At 43.2% G+C, this 24,736-nt stretch overlaps 1 protein-coding gene across 3 annotated transcripts in view; it reads left to right on the top strand.

Annotated features, from left to right (window-relative positions):
- The window catches only part of CAP2 (cyclase associated actin cytoskeleton regulatory protein 2), a 160,307-nt gene that overhangs the window by 22,458 nt on the left and 113,113 nt on the right, over positions 1 to 24,736 (top strand). For 2 of the 3 annotated variants that reach the window (XM_002720865.5, XM_070074305.1), the window contains exons 2-3: positions 2,929 to 3,050; positions 6,252 to 6,352. In XM_002720865.5, the coding sequence (XP_002720911.2) occupies positions 2,930 to 3,050; positions 6,252 to 6,352 (222 nt within the window). In that variant the 5' untranslated portion in view covers position 2,929. Of the gene's footprint in view, positions 1 to 2,928; positions 3,051 to 6,251; positions 6,357 to 24,736 lie in introns of all 3 variants that reach the window. The other variant, XM_070074307.1, reaches the window with a different exon arrangement.

Raw genomic sequence — 24,736 nt, forward strand, 5'->3', positions numbered from 1 at the left:
ACCTAGCTACTCACCTGCTACCTCGCAGGATTTGCACTAGCAGGAAGCTGGCTTGGGAGCTGGGCAGCCAAGCACATGGATTCGGTGTGTAGGCATCCAAATGCCCAGCCCTGGAAAGTTCTAAAGATTTGGGAAGAACCACAGGCGCCAACTCGCATGAGCCCCCTTCTGTTCTCTGCAGTAGCAGTGTGGCTTTGCCCAAAGTAGTCAGAAGCTGATGTGGTCAGAATGCAGGACCAGGAGCTGGGTCCTGTGAGATAAATTAGATTGGATGCCATTCCTCAGAGGAACACACATGCAAATTCTTTTTATTTTATTTTATTTTTTGGTTGGGCAACCCTCTTGTAAACATTTGCATTAAACTACTCCATGCCTCCCCCCAAACTGAACAGACCACACAAACAAAAATTATCATTGGTATCTGTAAAATCATGAAGAGTTTGTACTCCTGGCTCTTTTGTCTTGGTGGTTTTCAGAGCAGGAAATGAGCTCCATTAAGTAGTCTCTCTGATTTCTCCATCTTGACACAAATGGGAATTCTAGGGCCAGGTAGTTGAAGGTGTGCACCCTACACACACCTGGTTAAGCATCTGTTTGGAAGCAGGCAAAGTGGATACCAAACTCCACTTCCATGCTCAGTCCCTGAGTCAGTTTCCATCCTTGTTTATTCCAACCAACGGGTTACTGAGATTACATCACCAAATCTCACTAAATTTTGTCTAAAAATATCCAGCAGCCTTACAAAAAAGAAAATAACATTTTGCATATTTTAAATCAAAATTCCTATTCTTCTTATAATTTGGCATACTTATAATTTGGAATAATTCAGCAACAGAAACAAATCACTAAGGAGTGGAAAACAGTCAGCCCCTGGAGGTCACGACCTCTCCTTGCCTTCTAATTGATGCTCAGTTTCCTAAACTCTGTTCTCCTGTGCTGGACCCGTTGGTTTCATCTTTGGGTTTCGAGTCCCCTAGAGAATTATACTTTAACAGAGCAGTTATTGGGAAGATTAGAATATGCTCCCACCATATAGCAGACTAAGAATTGCCAGTATCGGGGCTGGCATTGTGGCACAGCAGTTTCATTTACCACTTGGGATACCACAGCCCATTTCAGAGTCTCTGTGTGAGTCTCAGCTACTCTACTTCCCGTCTAGCTTCCTGCTAGCGTAGGACTTGAGTCGCTGCCTCCATGTGGGAGACCTGGAAGTTCCTGACTTCAGCCTGTCCCAGCCCCAGTTGTTGTGGGTATTGGGTGAGTGAACCAGCAGATGCAAGATACCTCTCTCTCGTTCTGTCTCTTTCTCTCCATCTCTCTTTCAAGTAGATGAAAATAAATAAAGTTTAGTAAAGAAGAATTAGCAGTATTACTTTTGAGATATAAGTTTGCATTTTTTAAAAAAGATTTATGTATTTATTTTATTTGATCAGCAGAGTTACAGAGAGGCAGAGGCAGAGAGAGAGAGAGAAATCTTCCATCCGCTGGTTCACTCCCTAAATGGGTGCAAAAGCCGGAGCTGAGCCAACCCAAAGCCAGGAGCCAGGAGTTTTGTTCGGGTCTTCCACGTGGGTGCGGGGACCCAAGCACTTGGGCCATCTTCCACTGCTTTCCCAGGCCATAGCCGAGAGCTGGATCGGAAGTGGAGCAGCCGGGACTTGAACCGGGATGCTGGCACTGCAGGCAGCAGCTACACCAAAGCATCAGCCCCCCTAGTTTGCATTTTAAGTGCTATACACAAAGGGTACTTTAAAAAATTCATGGAAATGAAATTAAAATATATTTTGGTGCGAAAAGATACGAATTATGCTACAAAAAGTCATCAAAAAATTCCTGAAAAACGCAAATTATGGGAAAGGCTATGCAATGATTTCAAAGAGTTTTTGCACCAAAATAATCTTATTTTAAAAGGCAGTTACAGAGAGAGGGCAAGAGATGGAGAGAGAAGTCTTCATCTGCTGGCTCATTCCCCAATTGGCCAGAACAGCTGGAGCTGGGCAGGTCTTGAAGCCTGGAGCCAGGAGCCTCTTCTGGGTCTCCCACGAGGGTGCAGGGGCCCAAGCACTTGAGCCATCTTCTACTTCTTTCCCAGGCACATTATCTGGAAGCTGGATCAGAAGAGGAGCAGCTGGAACTTGAATTGACACCCATATGGGATGCCAGTGCTGCAGGCTGGGGTTTTAACCTGCTGTACCACAACACTGGCTCCCAAAATCTTTTTTTTTTTTTTTTTTTTTTGACAGGCAGAGTGGATAGTGAGAGAGACAGAGAGAAAGGTCTTCCTTTTGCCGTTGGTTCACCCTCCAATGGCCGCCACAGCTGGCGCGCTGCGGCTGGTGCACCGCGCTAATCCGAAGGCAGGAGCCAGGTGCTTCTCCTGGTCTCCCATGGGGTGCAGGGCCCAAGCACTTGGGCCATCCTCCACTGCACTCCCAGGCCACAGCAGAGAGCTGGCCTGGAAGAGGAGCAACCGGGACAGAATCCGGCGCCCCGACCGGGACTAGAACCCGGTGTGCCAGCGCTGCTAGGCGGAGGATTAGCCTATTGAGCCACGGCGCCGGCCCCAAAATAATCTTTTAATTCCATTTTTCCATAAGCTCCTTGAATTACCTTCGTAGATGGTATTCTTTACCAGGATGCCTCCATGCCAGCACCTGAGAGTAGTATAGAGGGAGTCGATGTTTGTGTCTTATTTATTGGGCTTGTAAAAATCATTCAACAAAAATTAAGCTTAACATCATTTGCCGTTTTTTGTTGTTTTTTTTCAAACTCTATATCCTTCAGAGTTTCACACACTTTCCTGTTGTTGTGGGCAATCACAGCCATTCTGAGTGATTTCCTGTTTCCCCGTCACCGCTGTTGAGTTTGATGCTGTCAGTTTGCTCCTCTGCGCTTGCTCATGCAGCCTCTGTGTGCCTGTTGTTCCAGAATGGGAGACATGCAGGGCCTGATGGAGAGGCTGGAGCACGCGGTCAGCCGGCTGGAGCAGCTCTCTGCGGAGTCACACAGACCTCCTGGGGACTGTGGGGAAGTCAACGGTGTCAACGGAGGTAGGGCCACAAGCTCATCACCACAGGTCTCCAAGGGGGTCACTTCATTTCGCTCCCATCATTTAGCTCCCCAGACGCATTTCCACCTGCTTTCCTCAGCGCTCCTACTCCTTCCTTTATATGTGACCATAACGTTAACCAGAGCCAAGCAATCCCTGAAAAGAGAAAGGAAAGAAAGGTTCAACCCACAATCTGCAAGAATTACCAACATCTGTGCCTGCTAAGAGCCTAATCCCTGTGCCAGATGTCATCATTCTTTCATTGTAGTGTTTGTACTGCTGCTCCACACTCAACTGCTGGCTAGACCATCCAAGTAATTACCAAAAGAGAATAGAATGTTTTGGATTAGAATGTAAATGAGAAAGAATTATCACTCGGAAGGCTTTACTGCTAAAGGAAATATGCTATTATGTTTAGGAACTGCAGCTTTGAAGGGAGTTAGTCTGATGTGAAGCCAGACGTGACTTTGGTGTGACATTGCCACATCCAGTGGTTTCACCTTTGCCTATTCCTAACCAAGTACACTCTTAAAAGCTGGCAGTTGATATCATGCTTCAGAAAAAGACTTTTTAAAAAAATCTATGATTAAACATAGAAAGTTGACAACTTCCTTCAAAGGGCACCATCTGTGGCAAACTCTCCAAATTATCTACAAAAATTTTCCCAACTCTTTCTTGTCTAAAGTTGCAGTTTAACAAATAAAAGTACAGGATACCCAATTAATTTGAATTTCAGATGGAGAACAGAATTTTTTTTTATAAGTGGGTCCCAAATAGTGCATGGATTGTAGTCCATGGTACATACTTACCTAAAAGTGTTTTTGTTGCTTATCTGAAATTCAGATGTAACCAGGCAATCCATATTTAATATGGAAACTCTGTTCTTGTCACACCTGACCCATTTTGAGGCGTGTCAGGCTTTGGAGAGCTGAGAAAAGCCTTGGGGAAGAGGAGGCTTAAAAAAAAAGCTTTCCCAGGAAAGACTTCGGTGGAGTTGCTAGAATTTCAGGCGTAGCTGGAGCTGTGCCTTGTGCTGCATGCCACCGGACAGAAACTACTGTGTGAGCACAAACGTGCTGGCTGGTGCTCCCCTGACTAGAATGAATGGAAAGAGGTGAAGTTCAAAGACAGGCTGCCAGGGGCCTGTAGGTTTTGTCGGCACCAAGTGAGACCCATCTATGATTTCATTTTAAACCTCTTGTTTTTTAACCTCCAGTTGGCCTATGAGATTCAGTAACTCTTATTGAAGAAAATATTTTCCTGTTCTCTTCAGTAACTTTGCTTTATTATACCACTGGAGTGATTAAAGACAGTTCTTTAACTTTGACCACACACATAGAAAGCCTGTGAACATACAAAGTAAAGTTAAAATCCAACTTCCAGGAGATTGTGTAGTGCTATTGAGTAAAAACAAAACAAAAAAATTCCTCAATAATTTGGAGCTTGCTTATCAAAGAGGTACCAGACTATACCTTGTATTTTCTCTATTAAAGTTTTTCCCTAGGAAAACTATCTTGGAAAATTAGTCAGCTAAGTAAAATTAGAGGACATATAATTAAAATATTTATGTGATTAAGTAAGTCTCTCTAACTTAGCAAACCATTCCAGACCAGTTATCAAAGCAAAGATCCTCAAAACAACTTAGCTGGCAATTTGTTATCACATTTGAAAAGGAGTAATTAGTAAGCAGGATAATTAGTAAAATGCCTGAATGACTTAAACATTTCACTACTTCTAAACATTAACATTTCCGTTTCTTCTTAGCCAGTTTTAGTATTTCTCTAAATTCTCTTCTAAACAAATCCTTAAGAACAGCATTTCAGCTTAAATATAAACATTATCATTCCTTTTTTTTTTCACTTTAAAATAAACTTTTAGAAGGAAAAACAATCCTTTACAAATGTATCATGTGCATAGAAAAAAGACCCTATTGTGACACTGTGAATATGTTTTAGGATGTGGAATATTTTTTCCCTGATAATCAGGTAAGCTCAGCCCCAACTGTTGAAAAATCTTTTTGTATGCCTTCCAAGTGACAAGCATTGTGGTAGGTGCAAGGAAATCTCAGATGAATCACACACAGTCCTAATCCTGCACAGTCTTTGGTCTCCATGCGTTACTGTCCAGAGCCTCAAATGCTTTGATTAAGGGATACTCCGAGGATGCAATCTGGGGAGAAAGGCCACTAAAGACTGCCCGGAGGAGGTGTGAGCAGAGCAGCGTGATGAAAGGAAATTGGAAAATGTTTTCTTTTATCTTGTAGGTAGAAGCATTTCTATTGCATTTCTGAAACTTTCTCCTGCTCTAGCTACTCAGCAGAGACCTCTCAGGCTTCTCCCAAAGCAACAGACCAGTTTATCTGATTATAAATGCATTCACAGAGAATCTCTAGCCCTATGCCCTTTTTATGTTCCCGAAGTGTTTTGAACTAACTCACTCAGCTCCAAAGTCTGTCTAGAAATGAGAGTGTAGGAGCAGAGAGCGGTCAGCAACTCTTGCCCTCACCCCTTGGGCCTGAGGAAATGGCCAGTTGAGAATAAGAAGGAAGGAAGAAAGCTTTATCCAGCTGACTTGAGAGCATGGAGGCTCTATTTTTGCACTATGAGAAAGACAATCTTCAGATTTGGTTTGGACGTTAACAGCCTGTAGTGCTGTTTCTCAGTATTGGGACTCAGAGACCTGGATTTTTTTGGTCTGTGAATTAAAAAGCCCAGGATGGAATGCAGAGCTCATTGGCTGTGCTGTCTGCACTTCAGCTGTTGTATTCTCCTGGCAGAGAACTCCCTTCATGTGTTGGCTCAGCAAGCATTTTCCTTCCCACCAGGGTGGTCTCTCCTCCCCCTGGAAAGTGAAGGCATGCAATGAGTAGAATCAGCTTTGCCTCCAAGCCCAAAGTCCATTGCTACCTCTCCACTGTCCTGGGTGCCTGCGCAGGTGGCTGTAGAAGCAGCACTGTGATGGTGCTGCTGACCTCCTGGGTTGGGGGAGTATTGAGTGGACAGTCCTTGCTCAGGAGGATGAAGAATAGGAAGACTGAGCCATTGAGAAGAGCTTACTCAACATAGGTTGAGTGAAGAACTGACTCAGTGAAGGAATTAGTGAGACTGGCATTGATGATACTCAACTCCCACATTCCCTGTAGCAAGTCAGCTCCAGCTTTTCATTAAATCACCAGAGAATAACAAAATGTCCCTCTTCCAAGGTGTGGCGCCCTCCGTGGAAGCCTTCGATAAGCTGATGAACGGTATGGTGGCTGAGTTCTTAAAGAACAGTAGGATCCTTGCTGGTGATGTAGAGACTCACGTGAGTACTTTCTACCCCTGTTGGCTGGGGAAAGTTTGGAATGAGCAGCCCAGCCTCTGACAACTCAAACAGTGTGATGACTTTTTTTCTGTAAATTTGTTTACACAAGCTAGGCATGTGGTAGCCAAAATATTTGTGTATGCATGCATTCATTCATTCCTGCAACGCTTACTGATTGCACACCACCAGGCTCTGTCCTTGAAGCTGGGAGTAGAGTTGAACATATCAGGCCATGCCCTGCCCTCACAGGACTGCCACCTGACTCTGGAAAACAGACAGTAGACAAAAAGCCTTCACAAAGAGCATGGAAAATGTGTCTTATGAAAAACTGATGCATGGTTTTCAAACACTTTTTGTATCACAGTAAGCTTATTGTTTCATCCCATCTTCCACAAACTTCTTGAAGCCCCCTTGTGTATAAATTCGTTCAGGTAGCAAATGTGACAAAAATGTAAGAAAGCAGGGTCATGATACAGAAAATGCCTGGAGCGGAACTGTTGTTTGAGATGTGGGACAGTATTTGCTGAGGTGACAGGTGAACAAAGATCTGAGTGGAGAAGGGAGTGAACTGTGTAGTGAGGTGAGCAAGAAGGAAACAGAGAGGGGGAAAGCCCAGAGGAGGGACCACGCTCAGCATGGCCTCTGCAGAGGAGGCCAAGGAGAAGGTGAGAAAGGAGAGAGACAGCAAGGAGCCAGAGCCCAGCAGGGCCTTCTCAGCCACAGTAAGGGACTCACTCTTCTACGTGTGATAACAAGACACAGAACACTAGGCAGAGGACTGGGCACCACTTGATTGATGCTGTAAAAAAGATCCTCTGGCTCATCTGACTCAGTCACCAGCCACCTTCTCGTCTCTTCAAAGTGCAGCTTGAGAGTGTCACCTCACACCCATTAGAATGGCCTCTATCATCATAATGACAGGACTAAGAGTCAAAGGTATCACATAAACAAGACTAGTGTCTGCAAATACTAACCGATAGAATCAAAAAGGGAGAGAATGATCCAACATGGGAAGCGGGATACACAGCAGACTCATAGAATGGCAGATGTCCTAAACAGCACTCTGGCCTCAGAATCAGCCCTTAAGGCATTCGGATCTGGCTGAAAAGCCCATGAGAGTATTTCAGGCATGGAAAGCCAAGAAACTCTGGGAAAAAAAATGTCCTAAATGAAAGATCTCTGTGAGTAAGATCCCAGTGGAAAGAACAGGTCATCAAAGAAGGAGGTACCTTTCTCTAAAGGGAAGAAAGAACTTCCACTTTGACCGTGGCCTTGTCTAAATATGATCAGAGTTGGTGAACTCAAAAGGCTTCCATAGCCTTGGCAACTCATGACAAGTGCCTAGGGAGATTACTGACGCCGTAAACAAGAGTGTCAAATTGTTAAGTCAACAACAGGAGTCACTGTGCACTTACTCCTCATGTAGGATCTCCATCCTTAATGTGCTGTACATTGTGATTTAATGCTATTACTAGTACTGAAACAGTATTTTACTCTCTGTGTTTCTGTGTGGGTGTAAACTGTTGAAATCTTTACTTTATATATACTAAATTGATCTTATGTATATAAAGAGAATTGAAAATGAATCTTGATGTGAATGGAAGGGGGAAAGGGGAGGGTTGCAGGTTGGAGGGAAGTTATGGGGGGGGAAAAGCCATTGTAATCCATAAGCTGTACTTTGGAAATTTATATTCATTAAATAAAAGTTAAAAAATGAGCCGGCGCCGTGGCTCAATAGGCTAATCCTCCACCTTGCGGCGCCGGCACACCGGGTTCTAGTCCCGGTCGGGGCGCCGGATTCTGTCCCGGTTGCCCCTCTTCCAGGCCAGCTCTCTGCTATGGCCAGGGAGTGCAGTGGAGGATGGCCCAGGTGCTTGGGCCCTGCACCCCATGGGAGACCAGGAAAAGCACCTGGATCCTGGCTCCTGCCATCGGATCAGCACGGTGCGCCGGCTGCAGCGGCGGCCATTGGAGGGTGAACCAACGGCAAAGGAAGACCTTTCTCTCTCTGTCTCTCTCTCTCACTGTCCACTCTGCCTATAAAAAAAAAAAAAAAAAAAAAAAAAAAAAAAAAAAAGTTAAAAAATAAAATAAAATAAAAAGATACAAAGCGGAAAAAAAAGGCCTCTATCAAGAAAGCAGTAGGAATTGTTGGCGAGGGTATGGAGAAATCAGAACCCTTGGGCCCTGTTGGTGGAAATGGAACATAGTTTAGCCATGGTGGAAAAGAGTGATGGCTCCTCAAAGTGTTAACAGTGGAATTACCATATGTTCTATCAGGTCCACTTCTTGATATAACTCCCACAACTGAAGGCAGGGTCTCAGAGAGATACTGTACATGCCACAGCATTACTTACAATAGCCAAAAGCTGGAAAAACAGCACAATAAATGTGGCTCGTATGCACAAGGGAGTTGATTCATCCTTGAAAAGGAGGAGGATCCTGTTAGATGCTGCAACATGGGTGAACATATACCATCCGGGTGCATGGGGTAGTCAAGAGTCAAGGGGAGAAGTGGAATGGTGGCTGCCAAAGGCTGGCAGAGGAAAGGAGAGTGAGCTGTTGTTTAATGGGGACAGAGTTTCAGTTTTGCAAGATGAAAATGTTTCGTTCGGGTATTGTTTGTACAGCAAGGCGGATACGCTTACTGCTGCTGAGCTGTAAGCTTACAAATGGGCAAGGTGGACAGTTTTATGTTAAGTGTGTCTTACTACGATTTGAAAAAAAGTATAGGTTGAGGGAAAACAAAACCATAGAATTGAGAATCTCTGGATGGGAAAAGACCCTTAAAGGTAATCCAAGCCAATCTCCCAGTTTTAGACTTTTCCTATTTTTTTAAAATGTTACTGTCATCCGTGAGGTGGGCCATTATTTACCTACCTATAACAAAAATCAAATGTAATAGGCTAACCAATCTGAAAAACTTAGAAAGAAATGTATTGCCAGGTTCTTCTTTTTCATTGGATTTTGTTTCTCTTGGAGAATTGAATTCTAAATCCATCTGCCTATAAATTTCTCAGATTTGAGAAAATGCTGGAAAAAATCGTCTTCAGTATAGATTCAAAAAATCTGATTAATGAAAAAGGTTGTGATATAAGAGTTTCTAAAAATATAAAAAAGGGTTCTTTGCCTCTCACCCCTCCCCCAGTTAGACACCATAGGCAACACTCAAGCACCAGTGTTCTGGATTATACCAGTTATACCAGAAGTTTGTCATTAAATTGTCACTTATTTCACCACACTGCAGTGTAACTGTTTGTCACATCTAAGACAAAGATTCTTTATTCTATTAAGTATTTCTATGGAAGTACCCATTGCTGAACGAGGGGTAGTTTTGACATACTCTGAGTTCCAAAAAAGTCTAAGTACTAAGGCATGTTGGCTTTAAACGTAACGCACAGCTCCACCGTTGCTCTGGTCTGAGATGTGTATGCACCACGGTGTTGACCGAGCCTCTTGTCTTCTGAGGCATGGCAGTACCTGAAAGCTAACCAAAGAACCTTGTCCCCAGGTAAAGAAGGTGTTTGCAGGATTGTTGAATGTTTACTCTGGTGAATACTAGCACGGTGATTCCCACATCATTGTTGCTATGAACTAATGGTAGCTGACATCATGCTTCTGGGTACACAGTGTGTGGTAACTCTTATGAGCCTGCGTCACAGGACAGAAATAGAAACTTCTTAGCGGAGACCACTGAGGCCTTCAGGCACTTAACTTTGCATTTTAAAAAATGTAGGATTTGCATTCTAAGTCTTCAAATTATAGCACTTTATATTCTTTTTCAAATTGAGTAATCAAGTGTAGCTTTATTTACATGAAGTTTTTTTTTTCTCTCCATTCAAAGGAAAGAATATTCTCAATTAGGAGTATGTACTAGTTACAGAAGCTTATATTTTCACTAGTTTTAAAGAAATGGAATAAAGAAGGGAAAAGAAGAAAGGGAGGGAGGAGATAATGCAGAAAGGAGGAAGGAAGGAAATCAGGGAAGAAGGAGACAGGGAGGGAGAAACACTTGTCTTCTGAAAGTTTAGACCCTGGTTCTACAACACAAAGAAAAGAACAGGCAGCTACAGACCATCTGCCCATTACTTTAATACTTTGAACAAGTAGTTTATTTTTTCTCTCTTATAGAACCATGTGTCATTGGTATTAAGCTTGCAGCTGCTGCTCTCATATGAGCCAGAAATGGGGGTTGAACTTTGTTCTAAGAACACACCTGTTGCCTTGAAAAAAAAAAGCCCCTCACATACCTGATTGTACAGTATGGAAATTTGAGAATGACACAAATGTGCATCGTGCTAAATCTTGTCCCTATGCTTGAAAGCTGCTTCACAGATACCAATAATGAACAAGGGCCGCCCAGCTATGATTTAACGTCTGTCTCGATGTGTTGGCTGCCGGGCGGGCTTAATTTACTGAAGACTCAATAGTCTATTGACGGAACAGACCACAAAAAAGGGGAACTAATAGCTACAATTAGGAAGCTCTGCTGAGCCGAAGAACACAACAGGTTTAGAAAAGATTAGATTTTATAAAGCCTTTCTTACACGCAACATAAACCAAAGGGCTTATTTAAATTACTCCTCAAGCCAAGGACACCGACACAGCTTGCACCCCTTTAAAAAAAAAGAATGAACAATTCAGCATTCAATAATAGATGTTTAGTGTAAATATAATCCAAATATAGTGCTCGCTGTCGAAGTTTCTCCAAAAACTGAACCTACATAAACCCAAGCTCTTGATTGAACATCATTTACCCATAAGTGAACTAATGTGATTTTTGGGGGGAGAAGAGAGAGTATTTTTAGCAAAAATGTCTTAGTATTATTCATGGTATATGGTACTCATCTCTGGTCTGTTTCTTAGTGATTTGATAATTATTAAGCAACTTCAAATCATAGATGTTCCTAACCCAAATCCTTTTTGAAGTTTTGTAGGATTTATATTTTTCATTGTTTCTTGGGGTCTGGAACATTAATTTCCTGTTCTTGATTAAAGTAGACTTTCAAAACCTCTTTTACTGGGGCCAGCATTGTGTTGTAGTGGGTAAAGTCACCGCCTGTGGCACCCACATCCCGTATGGGTGCCGGTTCGAGTCCTGGCTGCTCCACTTCCAATCCAGCTCCATGCTAATGGCCTGGCTAATGCAGCAGAAGATGGCTTAAGTCCTTGGGCCCCCGCCACCCACCTGGGAGATCTGGAAGAAGCTCCTGGATCTGAGTTTCAGCCTGGCCTAGCATTGGCTATTGTGACCATCTAGAGAGTGAACCAGCAGATGGAAGATCTCTCTCTGTAACTCTGACTTTCTAAATTAATTAATTAATTAATTAAAAAACCCCATCCTTTATTAATTGTTTAGTAAAAGTGGGAGGATCAGGGGTCAGGCATTTAGTGTAGCAGTTAAGATTCCTGCATACTGCATCAGAGTACCTGGTTTGATCCTCAGCTCTGTTTCCTGATTTTAGCTTCTTGCTAATGATGCATCCTGGGAGGCAACAGGTGATGGCTCACATAGTTGGTTCCCTGCCACCCAAATGGGAGACCTGCATAGAGTCCCTGGCTAGTGGCTTTGGCCCTGGCCCTGCCCAAGTCCCAGCTGTTGTGGGCATTTGAGAGATGAGATGAGATGAGATGAGATGAGATGATGAGATGAGAGCTCTATCTCTCTGTGTGTTCCTCTTCCTCTCAAATAAATACAACTTTTTAAAATGTGATAATCGAAGTTTGAGCCAAAGGGCCATACAGCTCAGCTGCACACAGTGCACAAGGAGCACACAGCGACTGAGACACATGCCACAAAATGTGACATCCTTGTGTTCTACTTCATTAAGGACATTTTCTGACACTTGGTAAAGCCCGATTTTTGATGGGTAACAATCACTATACTGGATGTTTCTAGTCTTTATCATTTATTTCAATCCTCTACAAAATGTTTCCTTCGTTTTATGCTGTACTGGTTGGGTAATGCATTTGGAGTTGCAGAGTGAGACTTATCGCCTTCTCTGACCAGCACTAGCAGTTTGTATCTGGAGTTTAGAGCTGGCTCTACCCTCTCCAGCATGACCTTGATCTTGTCCCTGATAGTCCTTAACAAGACAGAGCCACATCCTTTATCTGGGCCCCTGGTTGTCAATAGCCAGTGCCAGTGACTCTTCAGTTACCTCCGCCTTAAAGCAGAAGGGGGCTATGAGGGCTCCAGATGAAGGGCTTGCAATAGAGTTTTTGTCACCATGATCAAGTGTATCCTGTGCTATGTCAAGGAAAAGAAAGACATGGGTCAGAGAACGGACGCACTAAAAATAAACTATCTTCACACTTTACAATGATCCCGAGAAAATCTGCCAGCCGCATTTACAAAGACAGTCCCTCTGAGAGTCTGTCCTGGGGTCCTTTCATAGCCCTTCTCCCTGGAATTAATCGTAATCCAAACTCTGGAATAAATAGCATAACAATATCTGTTTGTTTATTTTCCTAATTCTGTCTGTATTCTTCCAGTTTTCTTGAATTCAGAAAACATTCATGAGTCATTTGTACTCCTTAAAAACATGATGCTTGGTGCTTTGTAGTCTGGATCTGTGCAGGATCCCCAGCCCCAGCCCCAGAGGGTTGGAAGCCCCAGTCTGGGGCTAACTCAGAACCAGCCCGTTCGGCACAGATCTCCTGGCTACCCGAATTGCCTTCAAGCATGTTGGTCCTCCCCTCCACTTCCAGTCTCCTGCTAATTGTTTTAGTTTGAACGTTTATTTGTATCATAACTAGACACAGAGTATCTTGGCAATCACAAGCCCAAAGGATCTGTCTATCTTTCAGTTTCTCCACATGGCATAGATCCAAAGCATGACTTCCATAAAGAGTTCTGCCTGGGGTTGTGGGGCAGGCTTTATATCCGACATCTTCCCCTGTGGCTGTCTTAGCCATCAACAATGGGATTTTTGGAGAAGGAAGCACTCAGAAATCATCTGTTCCAATTACATGCCCCTTTTCTTCTTTCTCACTGCCTTTCCCTTTCTTCTTCCTCCCCACTCTTCCTTTTATCTTTCGTCCTCCTTTCTTTAAATACATTGTTTTTCTTTTTTCTTTCTCCATCCCTTGCTCCTTCCATCTTTGTTTCTCCTTCCTCCCTCCCTCCCTCCCTCCCTCCCTCTTTACCCTCTTCCCTTCTCCCCCACTTCCCTGCTTCCTTCCTGTCTTTCTGTCTCCTGCAGAGAAGGGGCCTGCACCTGGAGAGGTCAGGTGATGAGGTCAGTTGCTGGAGGACCACAGAGACTTGGTGGCAGGGCAGGAGCAGAGGCCGCAGTCTCAGTGCACCATGTTGGCAGACACTGCTCTGATCCCCTGGGCAGCTGTGTATCAGCAGCTTTGTAGGCACTGGGTCCCCTATGAGAAGCAAGATGGCACTGACCTGCCCCTCTCACCCTCTCTTCCATTTGTGGTGCAGGCTGAGCAGAGAGGGTGGAAAGCTTCTGTCACTTCCCAGTGTCTCTCCGCTGGGTGAGGCAGTAGGGGCCACGTGTCCCTCACACATCCTCACTTCTGTCCCATCTCACTGGCCTCATCTCAGCCTGGTCATTACTCACTGTGCCGTTGCTATTAAATTTGCAGAATTCACAGAGGTCACAGACAGGCCAGTCTCACTTATCATTGCTTCCCAAGAACATGGAGAATTTTTATTCTCAGCACTGAACACATACTTTGCTACCAGACATGCTTTGACTCACAGCCCACGTCCTGCTGAGTTGCTGACCTTACTTGGACATAGTGTGACTACTTTTTCACTTAGGGAAATTTGTTTTTAGACCATAGAATTCCCATCTCTCTCACTGAGCATTCTGATTTCATGTCAGGTTTAGAGTGTAGGGCCCTGGCTAGTAAGAGACTGGACTTGGACTCAAAACATCTTAGAAGGGCCACCAGGTGTCACCAACCACTAGGATTGGCCTGTTTACCAAAAATGAAAGCTAGCACCAAAATATCTTGCCAAAACAAAGAATTGGGTTCCATGAGTCTCTAACTTAACTGTTTTCTTCCTAGACAGCAAATATGCTTTTTGTCATACTCTTGCTGGAGTAGTTGTTTAGTCTGTTTCTTAATGTATTTTTGAATAAGTAATCTATTTGTATGAGTGCAAGAATGCCAGTCAGATAAAGCAAGACATTAAGAAGTATACCAATCTGCATGTTTTTACTGTAAATAGATACTTTTTTTTCTTTCATGGCTTCTAGATTTTGAGTTGCCATTTAAAAGCTTTTCCTTGTAATACTTTCCATGGCTTCATTCTTCGTGCCCACACATGTGCAGGTGGGACTGGATCTCGATGCGTGCTGTAAGGTTGGACCCAGCTTCCCCTTCAAGGATCTCCATTGTTCCCATCGCCACTTATTCATCAGTCACTTCCCTCACGGAATGACATGCTGCCTTTATCATGCACCAGAGCCTGCATGTCTCAGAGTGAATGTTTGGATTTTCTGTTCATTCCCCCAAGCTCTCTGTCTGCTCCTGTGTCACACCACACTGTCAGAGCTGCTGGGAGTGCAGAGTGTGTTTCATGTGCTCGCTGTGGTTCATCTGCCTCTTGCTCTTCCTCTCCTCTCCAGATTTGCCTTTTCATCTGTATCCAGAGGAAAATGTCAGTGTCTTTACTGGGATCAAGTTAAACTTATAAATTAATATATTTAAAAAGTCCATCAGTGTAATATTGAGTTGTCTTATCCCAGAACAGGATACGTCATTCCATCAGCTCAGGCCCATTTTTGTACCCTCCAGGGATTTTTTTCCGACAGGATTTTTGCACAATTCTTGAGTCTGTTTTGGGGGAGAGCATTACCATTGCTAAGAAATGGACTGATTTCATCTGTGAATTTCCTCATTTTAAAACATTTTTATTTATCTATTTAAAAGGCAAACAGATAAAAGGGACACAGAAAGATCCAGTCAACTAGTAGCTGGCTCACTCCCCCAAGTGCCCAAGTGGCCTGGGCTAGGCCAGGCCAACATCAGGAACTCAGTGACAGAGCTGTCTTCCAGGTTGTGCCTTAACAGGAAGTTGGAGTCAGGAGCCCAACAGGGATTCTGACCCTAGTTGTCCAATATAGAAAAAGGTCGTCCCAAGTGGCATCTTTTATTAAATATTTTAATTTAGTCACTTACTTTTATTTTATTTGAAAGGGGGAGAGAGAGAGAGAGAAAGAGAGAGAGAGAGAGAGAAAGAGAAAGAGATCTGCTGGTTCACTCCCCCAAATGCCAACAACGGCCATGACTGGGCTAGGCCAAAGTCTCACACATGGACAGCAGAGAGCCAAGTCCTTGGGCCATCACCTCTCGCCTCCCAGGTGCATGTAAACAGGAAGCTGAATCCAAAGTGCAGGAGCTGGGATGTGGTGTGCGTGCGTCCTAGGCTATGAAGTTGTTCTTCATAGAAGTGACGGCTCCTGATTTCTTTGTTTTGCTTTTCTCTGGCTACTTTTCTTCAGTTGCCCACTTTTCTTGATGTTTTGCATAACTTTTCAGTTGATTATCCAGATAGTATTTAACAAATATTAATAGTGGCTTATCTTTGAGCAAGAATGACAGCCCAGTAAGTATGCTTATTCTGAGTTGAAAGTGTTTGTGTGATCATTTTTTAACATTCAAATCTGGGTCTTTTTTTAAATACCACAGTTAAATTTTGTCTACTCACTTTTTAGCACTGATGGAGACAATCATTATTATTTTTCTCCTTAGATATTTGAATATGATTAATTATATTCATAGATCTCCTAATATTGAGCCATCCTTAAATTTAGGAGACTGTAATTATGTGGAAATGACAACTCCAAACTTTGTTCTTTGTTTCTTTCAAGATGTTCAAGGAATTTCCCATTTGACAAAGGAAAATATGAAGTTTTCTGAGTCATATTAGAACTCATTTGTTCAATAAAAATATGCAGTTTTTGAAAAAAATTTTTTTTAATTTGACAGGTAGAGTTATAGACAGTGAGAGAGAGAGAGAGACAGAGAGAAAGGTCTTCCTTCTGTTGGTTCACCCCCCAAATGACCGCCACAGCCGGTCAATCCGAAGCCAGGAGCCAGGTGCTTCTCCTGGTCTCCCATGCGGGTGCAGAGGCCCAAGCACTTGGGCCATCCTCCACTGCCCTCCCGGGCCACAGCAGAGAGCTGGACTGGAAGAGGAGCAACTGGGACTAGGATCTGGCCCCAATATAGGATGCTGGTGCCGCAGACGGAGGATTAACCAAGTAAGCCACGGCGCCGGCCCAAAAAATCTTAATGTCTTAAGTTTTATTACTGATATATTATTAAAGCAAATGAACTTTAAACATCTTTTTATGCTTAAAACCATTGCTTTCTTACAGTACATTCTTATTTCAGACCTTCTCTCCAGAGGAAGAAATTACTTTTTAGCATAGATTCATAGTTAAACTCTAGCCAACAGATTAGAAATGTTTAATTGTTGAGAAAAAATTCAAATTACCTTTAGAACAGCAGTTATGGTTTTGGAATTTTTTTAGTGCTATGCACATAACCTACGTTTTTCAAGTTTCAAGTGTAAATACACCAGCAACAACAACAACGTATAGGGAGTACAGCGTATCCTGCTTCTTGCATTACTCATTATTGCCTGTACTAACAATTTAAGCAGGAAGAGGAAGAGCCTCCACAATGAAATTAGCCTTTACTGGTCTGTTTTCAGTAGCAGATTCTTTAGGGGCAATTGAATTCTTTGACTGAGTAAGTCAGACACAGCAGAATCCTCACCAGCACTGCTGAATCTGACAGAGATTCCTGTGCTGCGTAGAGTTCATGATGGAATGGGCGGAATCGTGTACTGGGTGAAGAAAGTCCAGGTTGTTCCTTCCATGCTAGCCATGAATGGATGCACGCAGTGGCTGTGGTTCTTAATTCTCTGCTTCTGTAGAACAGCAGCCTGGTTCTCCCTTTCTGTTCTTTGTTGGCTGGAATAAGCAAAATGAAACAACAGACATACATAGTGACAAATTCTGAGCATGGCCATGGCCTCCTGTGGTTAGGGGTAAAACTTATCACCTGTACCTTTTATTCTGCACCTGGAAAAATTAGATTGAGCCTTGCATGAATGTCATTGCTCTATGTAAACGCACAGTGTCTGTCTATAGCTCAGAGTGCCATGTTTCACTTACCTGTTTTCCCTGCCTTTTTCTTTCTCCACTATCTTTCCTTCTTTCTAAAACTATGCCAATAATTGGAACATCTGTTATTGTTTTCTATCTGGATTTCAGGGTAACTTAATTACCTGAAGGCTGGAGGCTGCCTCAGCATTAATACTTTGTCCAAAAGTAATGACCTCTTTACATTCTGATTTCATTTAGATTATTATTTCTACACATGTGCCCATCCCCACAGAACTCTCTCTCTCGCTCGCTCGTTCGCTTGCTCTTGCTCTCACTCTCACTCTCCATTCTACTAAGAATTCCTCATAATATTCACAATACCATTTTCATTACATTTAAGTTTGGGCCAACTATACAACTGCCCAGGCCCGAGAGTCAGGTTGACTCTAGGAAACGTGTTTGTAGACTTTGTACTATGCATATAACAAATATAAGATGTTTCCCAATCTTGTATGTTTTTTCCTTTTCAGTTGTATGAGCATACTTCAAAACATTCATGGAAACATACAATTAAAAGGTGATTTTTGGTACAAAAATATTTGAAATTCAAGCATAGTTTTTTCATAATGTGCATTTTCCATGAACTTTTTGAATTACCCCTGTATTTAGATTGTAGCTTAGCACTGTTCATTTAAAAATATGGCAGTCTATATACATGTTATAACACATTACGAGCCAAGTCTTTTAATATGTCAAATATGTTTTGTTTGTATAAAAGAAAACAGGATAGCCAGTGAAGTAAGAATTTATAACTTATGTGTGTTTGGATTAACATACAAGTAAGGTAGTATGACGTATGGCTTTGGGCCACCTGCTGAGTGCTGGGACTTATTACAAGATTCCAGAATTATGCTGTTTCCCCTGCCCTGTCTTTCAGTGTCTTAGCACTGTGCCCATCATAAGTGCTTAATAAATGTCTGCTATATGAATACATCAAGTTATCAATAAATAATTGAATCAATAGATGCGTGAGTTTACATAGTTACTACGGCTGGCAATTTGAATCAAGCCAAAACCTAGATTATCAGTTTTTAAAAAATCAAAGTTATGAGCCATGGATTAGCCAAGTAAAATATTGAGAAGCAGACTATTAAATGATGGCTGCATCTCCTTAGATTTTTACCACATACACTTGAATTGCTTTATCTAGTGCCTTCTTCATTGCCTTCATTCTCCTTTCTGTACTGTAGTTGAGGAAAGTGAGCCATTGAAGGACTCGAGCTTTTAGACAGCTTAGCAAGAGACAACCACTCAGAGAATTTATCAGTGTATTGACTAGGTAGTTCCTGCCACTGGGCTGTGCTCTATCTGAGACAAGATATTTTTGTGAACCTTGCTATAAACATTTTAAGCTGAAGGTCAGTGTTTCAGAAAAATTCAAATTTTGTTTGGCTTTTCTGTTTGCATTGCATTTCGGTGTGTCTCTCTCCTCTCAATCATTAACATTCACAATGATAGTGATTGGGCAAGAAATAACTTTGGAATCTGAAAGGGCAAATTGAGAAATTAAATTTTTGGCTAAGGCTTCACCATGCTTTTCAATAATCAAATCTCCCTGGTTTTAAGAGTCTTTAGCTGAATTAATAAAACTGTAAACATCTGGGTGGGAAGTGAAAAACCCAATGAATTATCTCAATCTATCCAAATACAGACAGTGCTAAACTTTTAAATGAGATCTCCTCTCCCACAGTTTATTGGGAGAATCTGGGATGGCACTTTCCCATAGATCTAATGTGAGCCATGGATGGTTAAGTTCCGTGCAAAGAAACAGAGGAGCTGCTGCCCGTGTGCAGGACACAGGTGGCTGCCATCCAGAAACTATGTCCCTGGTGCAGAGTCTGTGAGGACAACTGCAGGAACTTTCTTTTTTTTTTAACTTTTATTTAGTAAATATAAATTTCCAAAGTACAGTTTATGGATTACAATGGCTTCCCCCCACCATAATTTTCCTCCCACCCACACCCCTCCCATCTCCCGCTCCCTCTCCCATTCCATTCACATCAAGATTCATTTTCAATTATATTTATATACAGAAGATGGATTTAGTATATATTAAGTAAAGATTTCATCAGTTTGCACCCACACAGAAACACAGAGTGTAAAATATTGTTTCAGTACTAGTTATAGCATTACTTCACATTGGACAACACATTAAGTACAGATCCCACATGAGAAGTAAGTACACAGTGACTCCTGCTGTTGACTTAACAATTTGACACTCTTGTTTATGGCGTCAGTAATCTCCCTAGGCTCTAGTCATGAGTTGCCAAGGCTATGGAAGCCTTTTGAGTTTGCCAACTCTGATCATATTTAGACAAGGTCATAGTCAAAGTGGAAGTTCTCTCCTCCCTTCAGAAAAAGGTACCTGTTTCTTTGATGGCCCTGTTCTTTCCACTGGGATCTCACTCGCAGAGATCTTTCATTTAGGTCTTCTTTTTTTTTTTTTTTCCAGAATGTCTTGGCTTTCCATGCCTGAAATACTCTCATGGGCTTTTCAGCCAGATCCGAATGCCTTAGGGGCTGATTCTGAGGCCAGAGTGCTGTTTAGGACATCTGCCATTCTATGAGTCTGCTGTGTATCCCGCTTCCCATGTTGGATCGTTCTCTCCCTTTTTGATTCTATCAGTTAGTATTAGCAGACACTAGTCTCGTTTGTGTGATCCCTTTGACTCTTAGACCTATCAGTGTGATCAATTGTGATCTGAAATTGATCACTTGGACTAGTGAAATGGCATTGGTACATGCCACCATGATGGGATTGAATTGGAATCCCCTGGCATGTTTCTAACTCCATCATTTGGGGCAAGTTCAATTGAGCATGTCCCAAATTGTACATCCCCTCCCTTTTTTATTCCCACTCTTATATTTAACAGGGATCACTTTTCAGTTAAAATTTAAAAACCTAAGAATAATTGTGTGTTAATCACAGAGTTCAACCAATAGTACTAGAACAAAGAAAAAATACTAAAATGCATAAAGTATTACATTGTACATCAACAGTCAGGACAAGGGCTGATCAAGTCACTGTTTCTCATAGTGTCCATTTCACTTCAACAGGTTTCCCCTTTGGTGCTCAGTTAGTTGTCGCTGATCCGGGAGAACATAAGATATTTGTCCCTTTGAACTGGCTTAATTCACTCAGCATAATGTTTTCCAGATTCCTCCATCTTGTTGCAAATGACTGGATTTCATTGTTTTTGACTGCTGTATCGTATTCTATAGAGTACATGTCCCATCATTTCTTTATCCAGTCTACTGTTGATGGGCATTGGGTTGGTTCCAGGTCTTAGCTATTGTGAATTGAGCAACTGCAGGAACTTTCAACTGAGTAATTTTAAGTCTAGTACTTGAAAAAATGGAGACTTGTACTTTGTATGTATGGGTTTTGTGTGTGTGTGTGTGTGTGTGTGTGTGTGTTTAAGTATCAGCAACATTTTTTTCCTTTCTTTTTCTTTTTTTGAGAGGCACAGAGACAAAGATCAATGCCTTCCCAGGCATAGTAACGGAACTGGATTGGAAGTGGAACAGCCGGGACACAAACTGGTACCCATATAGGATACCAGCATCCCAAGTGGTGGCTTAACCTGCTGCTGTGCCATAATACCTGTCCCTAAGTCTGGTTTTGAAATTTTATTTTTGTAGTACTACATCTTTATATATTTGACAAAAATATCAGTATCTGATAGATGAGACATTCTGTAGAAAATTCTTGAGACCAGCACCATGGCACAGTTGGTTGGGCCGCTGCCTGCAGTGCTGCATCCCACATGGGAGCTAGTTTGAGTTCCAGATGCTCCACCTCTGCTCCAGTTCCCTGCTAATGTGCCTGAGAAGGTAACAGAAGATGGCCCAAGTGCCTGGGTCCCTGAGCCCATGCGGGAGACACTGAAGAAGCTCCTGACACCTGGCTTTGGCCTGATGAAGCCCAGGCTGTTGTGACCATTTGGGGAGTGAACTAGCAGATGGGAGATCTCTCTCTTCCTCCTCATTTCTTCTGCCTTTCAAATAAATAAAATCTTTAAAAAAGAAACCCTTCACAATGTAGGTTTTGGAGCAGCACTTATGTAATGCAAGATACTAGGAAAAAAAATCTTGCACCATACTTTTAGTTAAATGAAGAAGAAAAACAATAACAATAAATGAAAAATAGTTGTTTATTATAAATACTGATACCTGGAAGAATGTGAGTTTCATTACAGAAAGAGAAAGAAATGAGGATTTCTGTGCAGGGTCTGCATACTTTGAGCTGATGTTGAACCTGATTCTTCCTACTTTCACTGCTAAACAAGATTTTTCTTTCTTTTTATGTGAGTGTATAGTTACACTCCTTTGATGCTTAGCAACCGTTATAAGGGTAACCTTGGAATTCACTAGTGGGAGAGAAAAGGCAGGAAAAGAAATTTTCTGAGCATAGCTGAGCAGGAATTGAAAGCCAAGAGGGTAGGGTGATGGTACTTGCACCTAAGGAAGATTTGCCTTATTAAAATTGAAAAGTTTGCAAGGCTATACATTGAATTGCTGATGGTTGTCATCCTTGTGGTGGGTGGGATTGCTCAAAACTTTTCCTTCCTAAATGTCCATGTCTTTTGAACATTTCATTACAAGTGTGTGTTACTGTTAGTATCGGAAGAGGAGGAAAGGAATACCAAATAAATCTTGGGAGAGAGATACTGCCTGAAAGGAAGTTCACTGAGCAAGAAAAGGCAAAATGAAGAGACAATATGGGCAGCAAGATTCTGCACATGTTGCTGATTCTGCTCAGCTTGGTCACAGGGCACCCCAGTGCCATGGGAAAGCAAAGAGCTTTCACGGTCGAGGGTGCGTGGTGAAATCCACTCTAGCATGGTTGATGCCGGGTAGGCATGGGCGTTGAATGAGCAAAATCTGGCTCTTAGTTAAATTTTATAGCCACTGCAGGTCAACTTTATTTCCCTGCCCATGTTCATTTCCCATATGGGAGGTGATTGTGAAGAAGAGGAAAGAGAATTAACATTTGCTGAGAGCCTGTTCTGTGTCAGGCGCTCTGTACTGCTACCTGCAGACATGATTCATTTGATCATTAGGATAACCCTGGGGTTAACAACATTTAAGACAACCAAGCCTACAAAAGGTGACTTGCTTATGGCCATGCATCTAGTAAGGGGTAGAGTTGGATTCGATCTCTGGCCTACCTGCATCTGAATCTCAAGCTCATGGCATCTCTACAATACCACTCTTGCTTTCCAGTAGCTTCAGTCATTCTTTATTAATCTGCAGTTACTGAACTGCTATTGAAATCAAAGCTCTTCTATTAGCCAACCACTGGGTTAGTCCTCCAGAACCTGTGTTCTGCTTCGAAGTGAAAGGAATGTACAAGGGTACTTCAAGAAGTTCATGAAGGGGCTGGTGTTGTGGCAAAGCAGGTTAAGCCACTGCCTGCGAAGCCAGCATCCCATATGGGCACCAGTTCGAGTCCTGGCTGCTCCAGTTTCCATCCAGGTCCCTGATAATGTACCTGGGAAAGCAGAAGAGAATGCCCCAAGTTCTTGGACCCTGGTACCCATGTGGGAGAACAGGAAGAAGCTCCTGGCTCCTGGCCCCTGGTTTGGGCCTGGCCCAGCCCTGGCCATTGCAGCCATTTGGGGAGTGAACCAGTGGATGGAAGATTCTCTCTCTCTCTCTGTCTCTCTCTCTCTCTGTCTCTCTCTGTCTCCCTCTATCTCTGTTCCTCCTAACTCCGCTTTTCAAATAAAATTGGGGAAAAAAAGTTCCTGGAAAGAGAAATTTTATTTTGGTGCAAAAAATAATTGCAATCCATGAATAGATTTTTTTTTTTTTTTGACAGGCAGAGTGGACAGTTGAGAGAGAGAGAGAGAGAGAGAGAAAGGTCTTCCTGGCCGGCGCCGCGGCTCACTAGGCTAATCCTCCGCCTAGCGGCGCCGGCACACCAGGTTCTAGTCCCGGTCGGGGCGCCGGATTCTGTCCTGGTTGCCCCTCTTCCAGGCCAGCTCTCTGCTGTGGCCCGGGAAGGCAGTGGAGGATGGCCCAGGTGCTTGGGCCCTGCACCCCATGGGAGACCAGGAAAAGCACCTGGCTCCTGGCTCCTGCCATCGGATCAGCGCGGTGCGCCGGCCGCAGCGCGCCGGCCATGCCGGCCATTGGAGGGTGAACCAACGGCAAAGGAAGACCTTTCTCTCTGTCTCTCTCTCTCACTGTCCACTCTGCCTGTCAAAAAAAAAAAAAAAGAGAGAAAGGTCTTCCTTTTGCCGTTGGTTCACCCTCCAATGGCCGCCGCGGCCGGCGCATCGCGCTGATCCGAAGCCAGGAGCCAGGTGCTTCTCCTGGTCTCCCATGGGGTGCAGGGCCCAAGCACTTGGGCCATCCTCCACTGCACTCCTGGGCCATAGCAGAGAGCTGGACTGGAAGAGGGGCAACCGGGACAGAATCCGTCGCCCCGACCGGGACTAGAACCTACTGTGCCGGCGCCGCAAGGCAGAGGATTAGCCTATTGAGCCACGGCGCCAGCCTGCAATCCATGCATAGATTTTTCATAGTACATATTTTTCATGAACTTTTTGGAAGAACCCTGATACACATGAAATTTTTCTTCATCAAAAAAAACCTTTACCAGCTGGCGCTGTGGCTCACTTGGCTAATCCTCCACCTGCGGCACCAGCACCCCGGGTTCTAGTCCCGGTTGGGGTGCCGGATTCTGTCCTGGTTGCTCCTCTTCCAGTCCAGCTCTCTGCTGTGGCCCGGGAGTGCAGTGGAGGATGGCCCAAGTGCTTGGGTCCTGCACCCACATGAGAGACCAGGAGGAAGCACCTGGCTCCTGGCTTCGGATCGGCACAGTGCGCTGGCCGTAGCAGCCACTGGGGTGTGAACCAACAGAAGGAAGACCTTTCTCTCTGTCTCTCTCTCTCTCTCACTGTCTAACTCTGCCTTTTTAAAAAAAAAAAAAAATCTTTACCTTTTAATTCCATTTTCCATGAACTTTTTGAAGTACCCTCAGATGAGCATGAAAAGTCAGATTAAGAATATGACTTAAATAGCATGGAGGGGAGGGACACACAACCTTCTTGAATAAGGAGGGCCATGTGGGTCTGATTTTTCTGAGTGGTCTTAAGGCAGCCAAGTCTCCTACCCTTGCGTAGACCTAAGATTCATCAACTGGGAAGCCTTTGCTGGCTGCCAAGTTGAAAGATTTGGTTTAAACATGTTGATAAAGTATTTTAGATTCCTTAAGTCAGAGAAAAACAAG

Source organism: Oryctolagus cuniculus, chromosome 5, assembly GCF_964237555.1.
Source record: "Oryctolagus cuniculus chromosome 5, mOryCun1.1, whole genome shotgun sequence".
Classification (NCBI taxonomy): Eukaryota; Metazoa; Chordata; class Mammalia; order Lagomorpha; family Leporidae; genus Oryctolagus; species Oryctolagus cuniculus.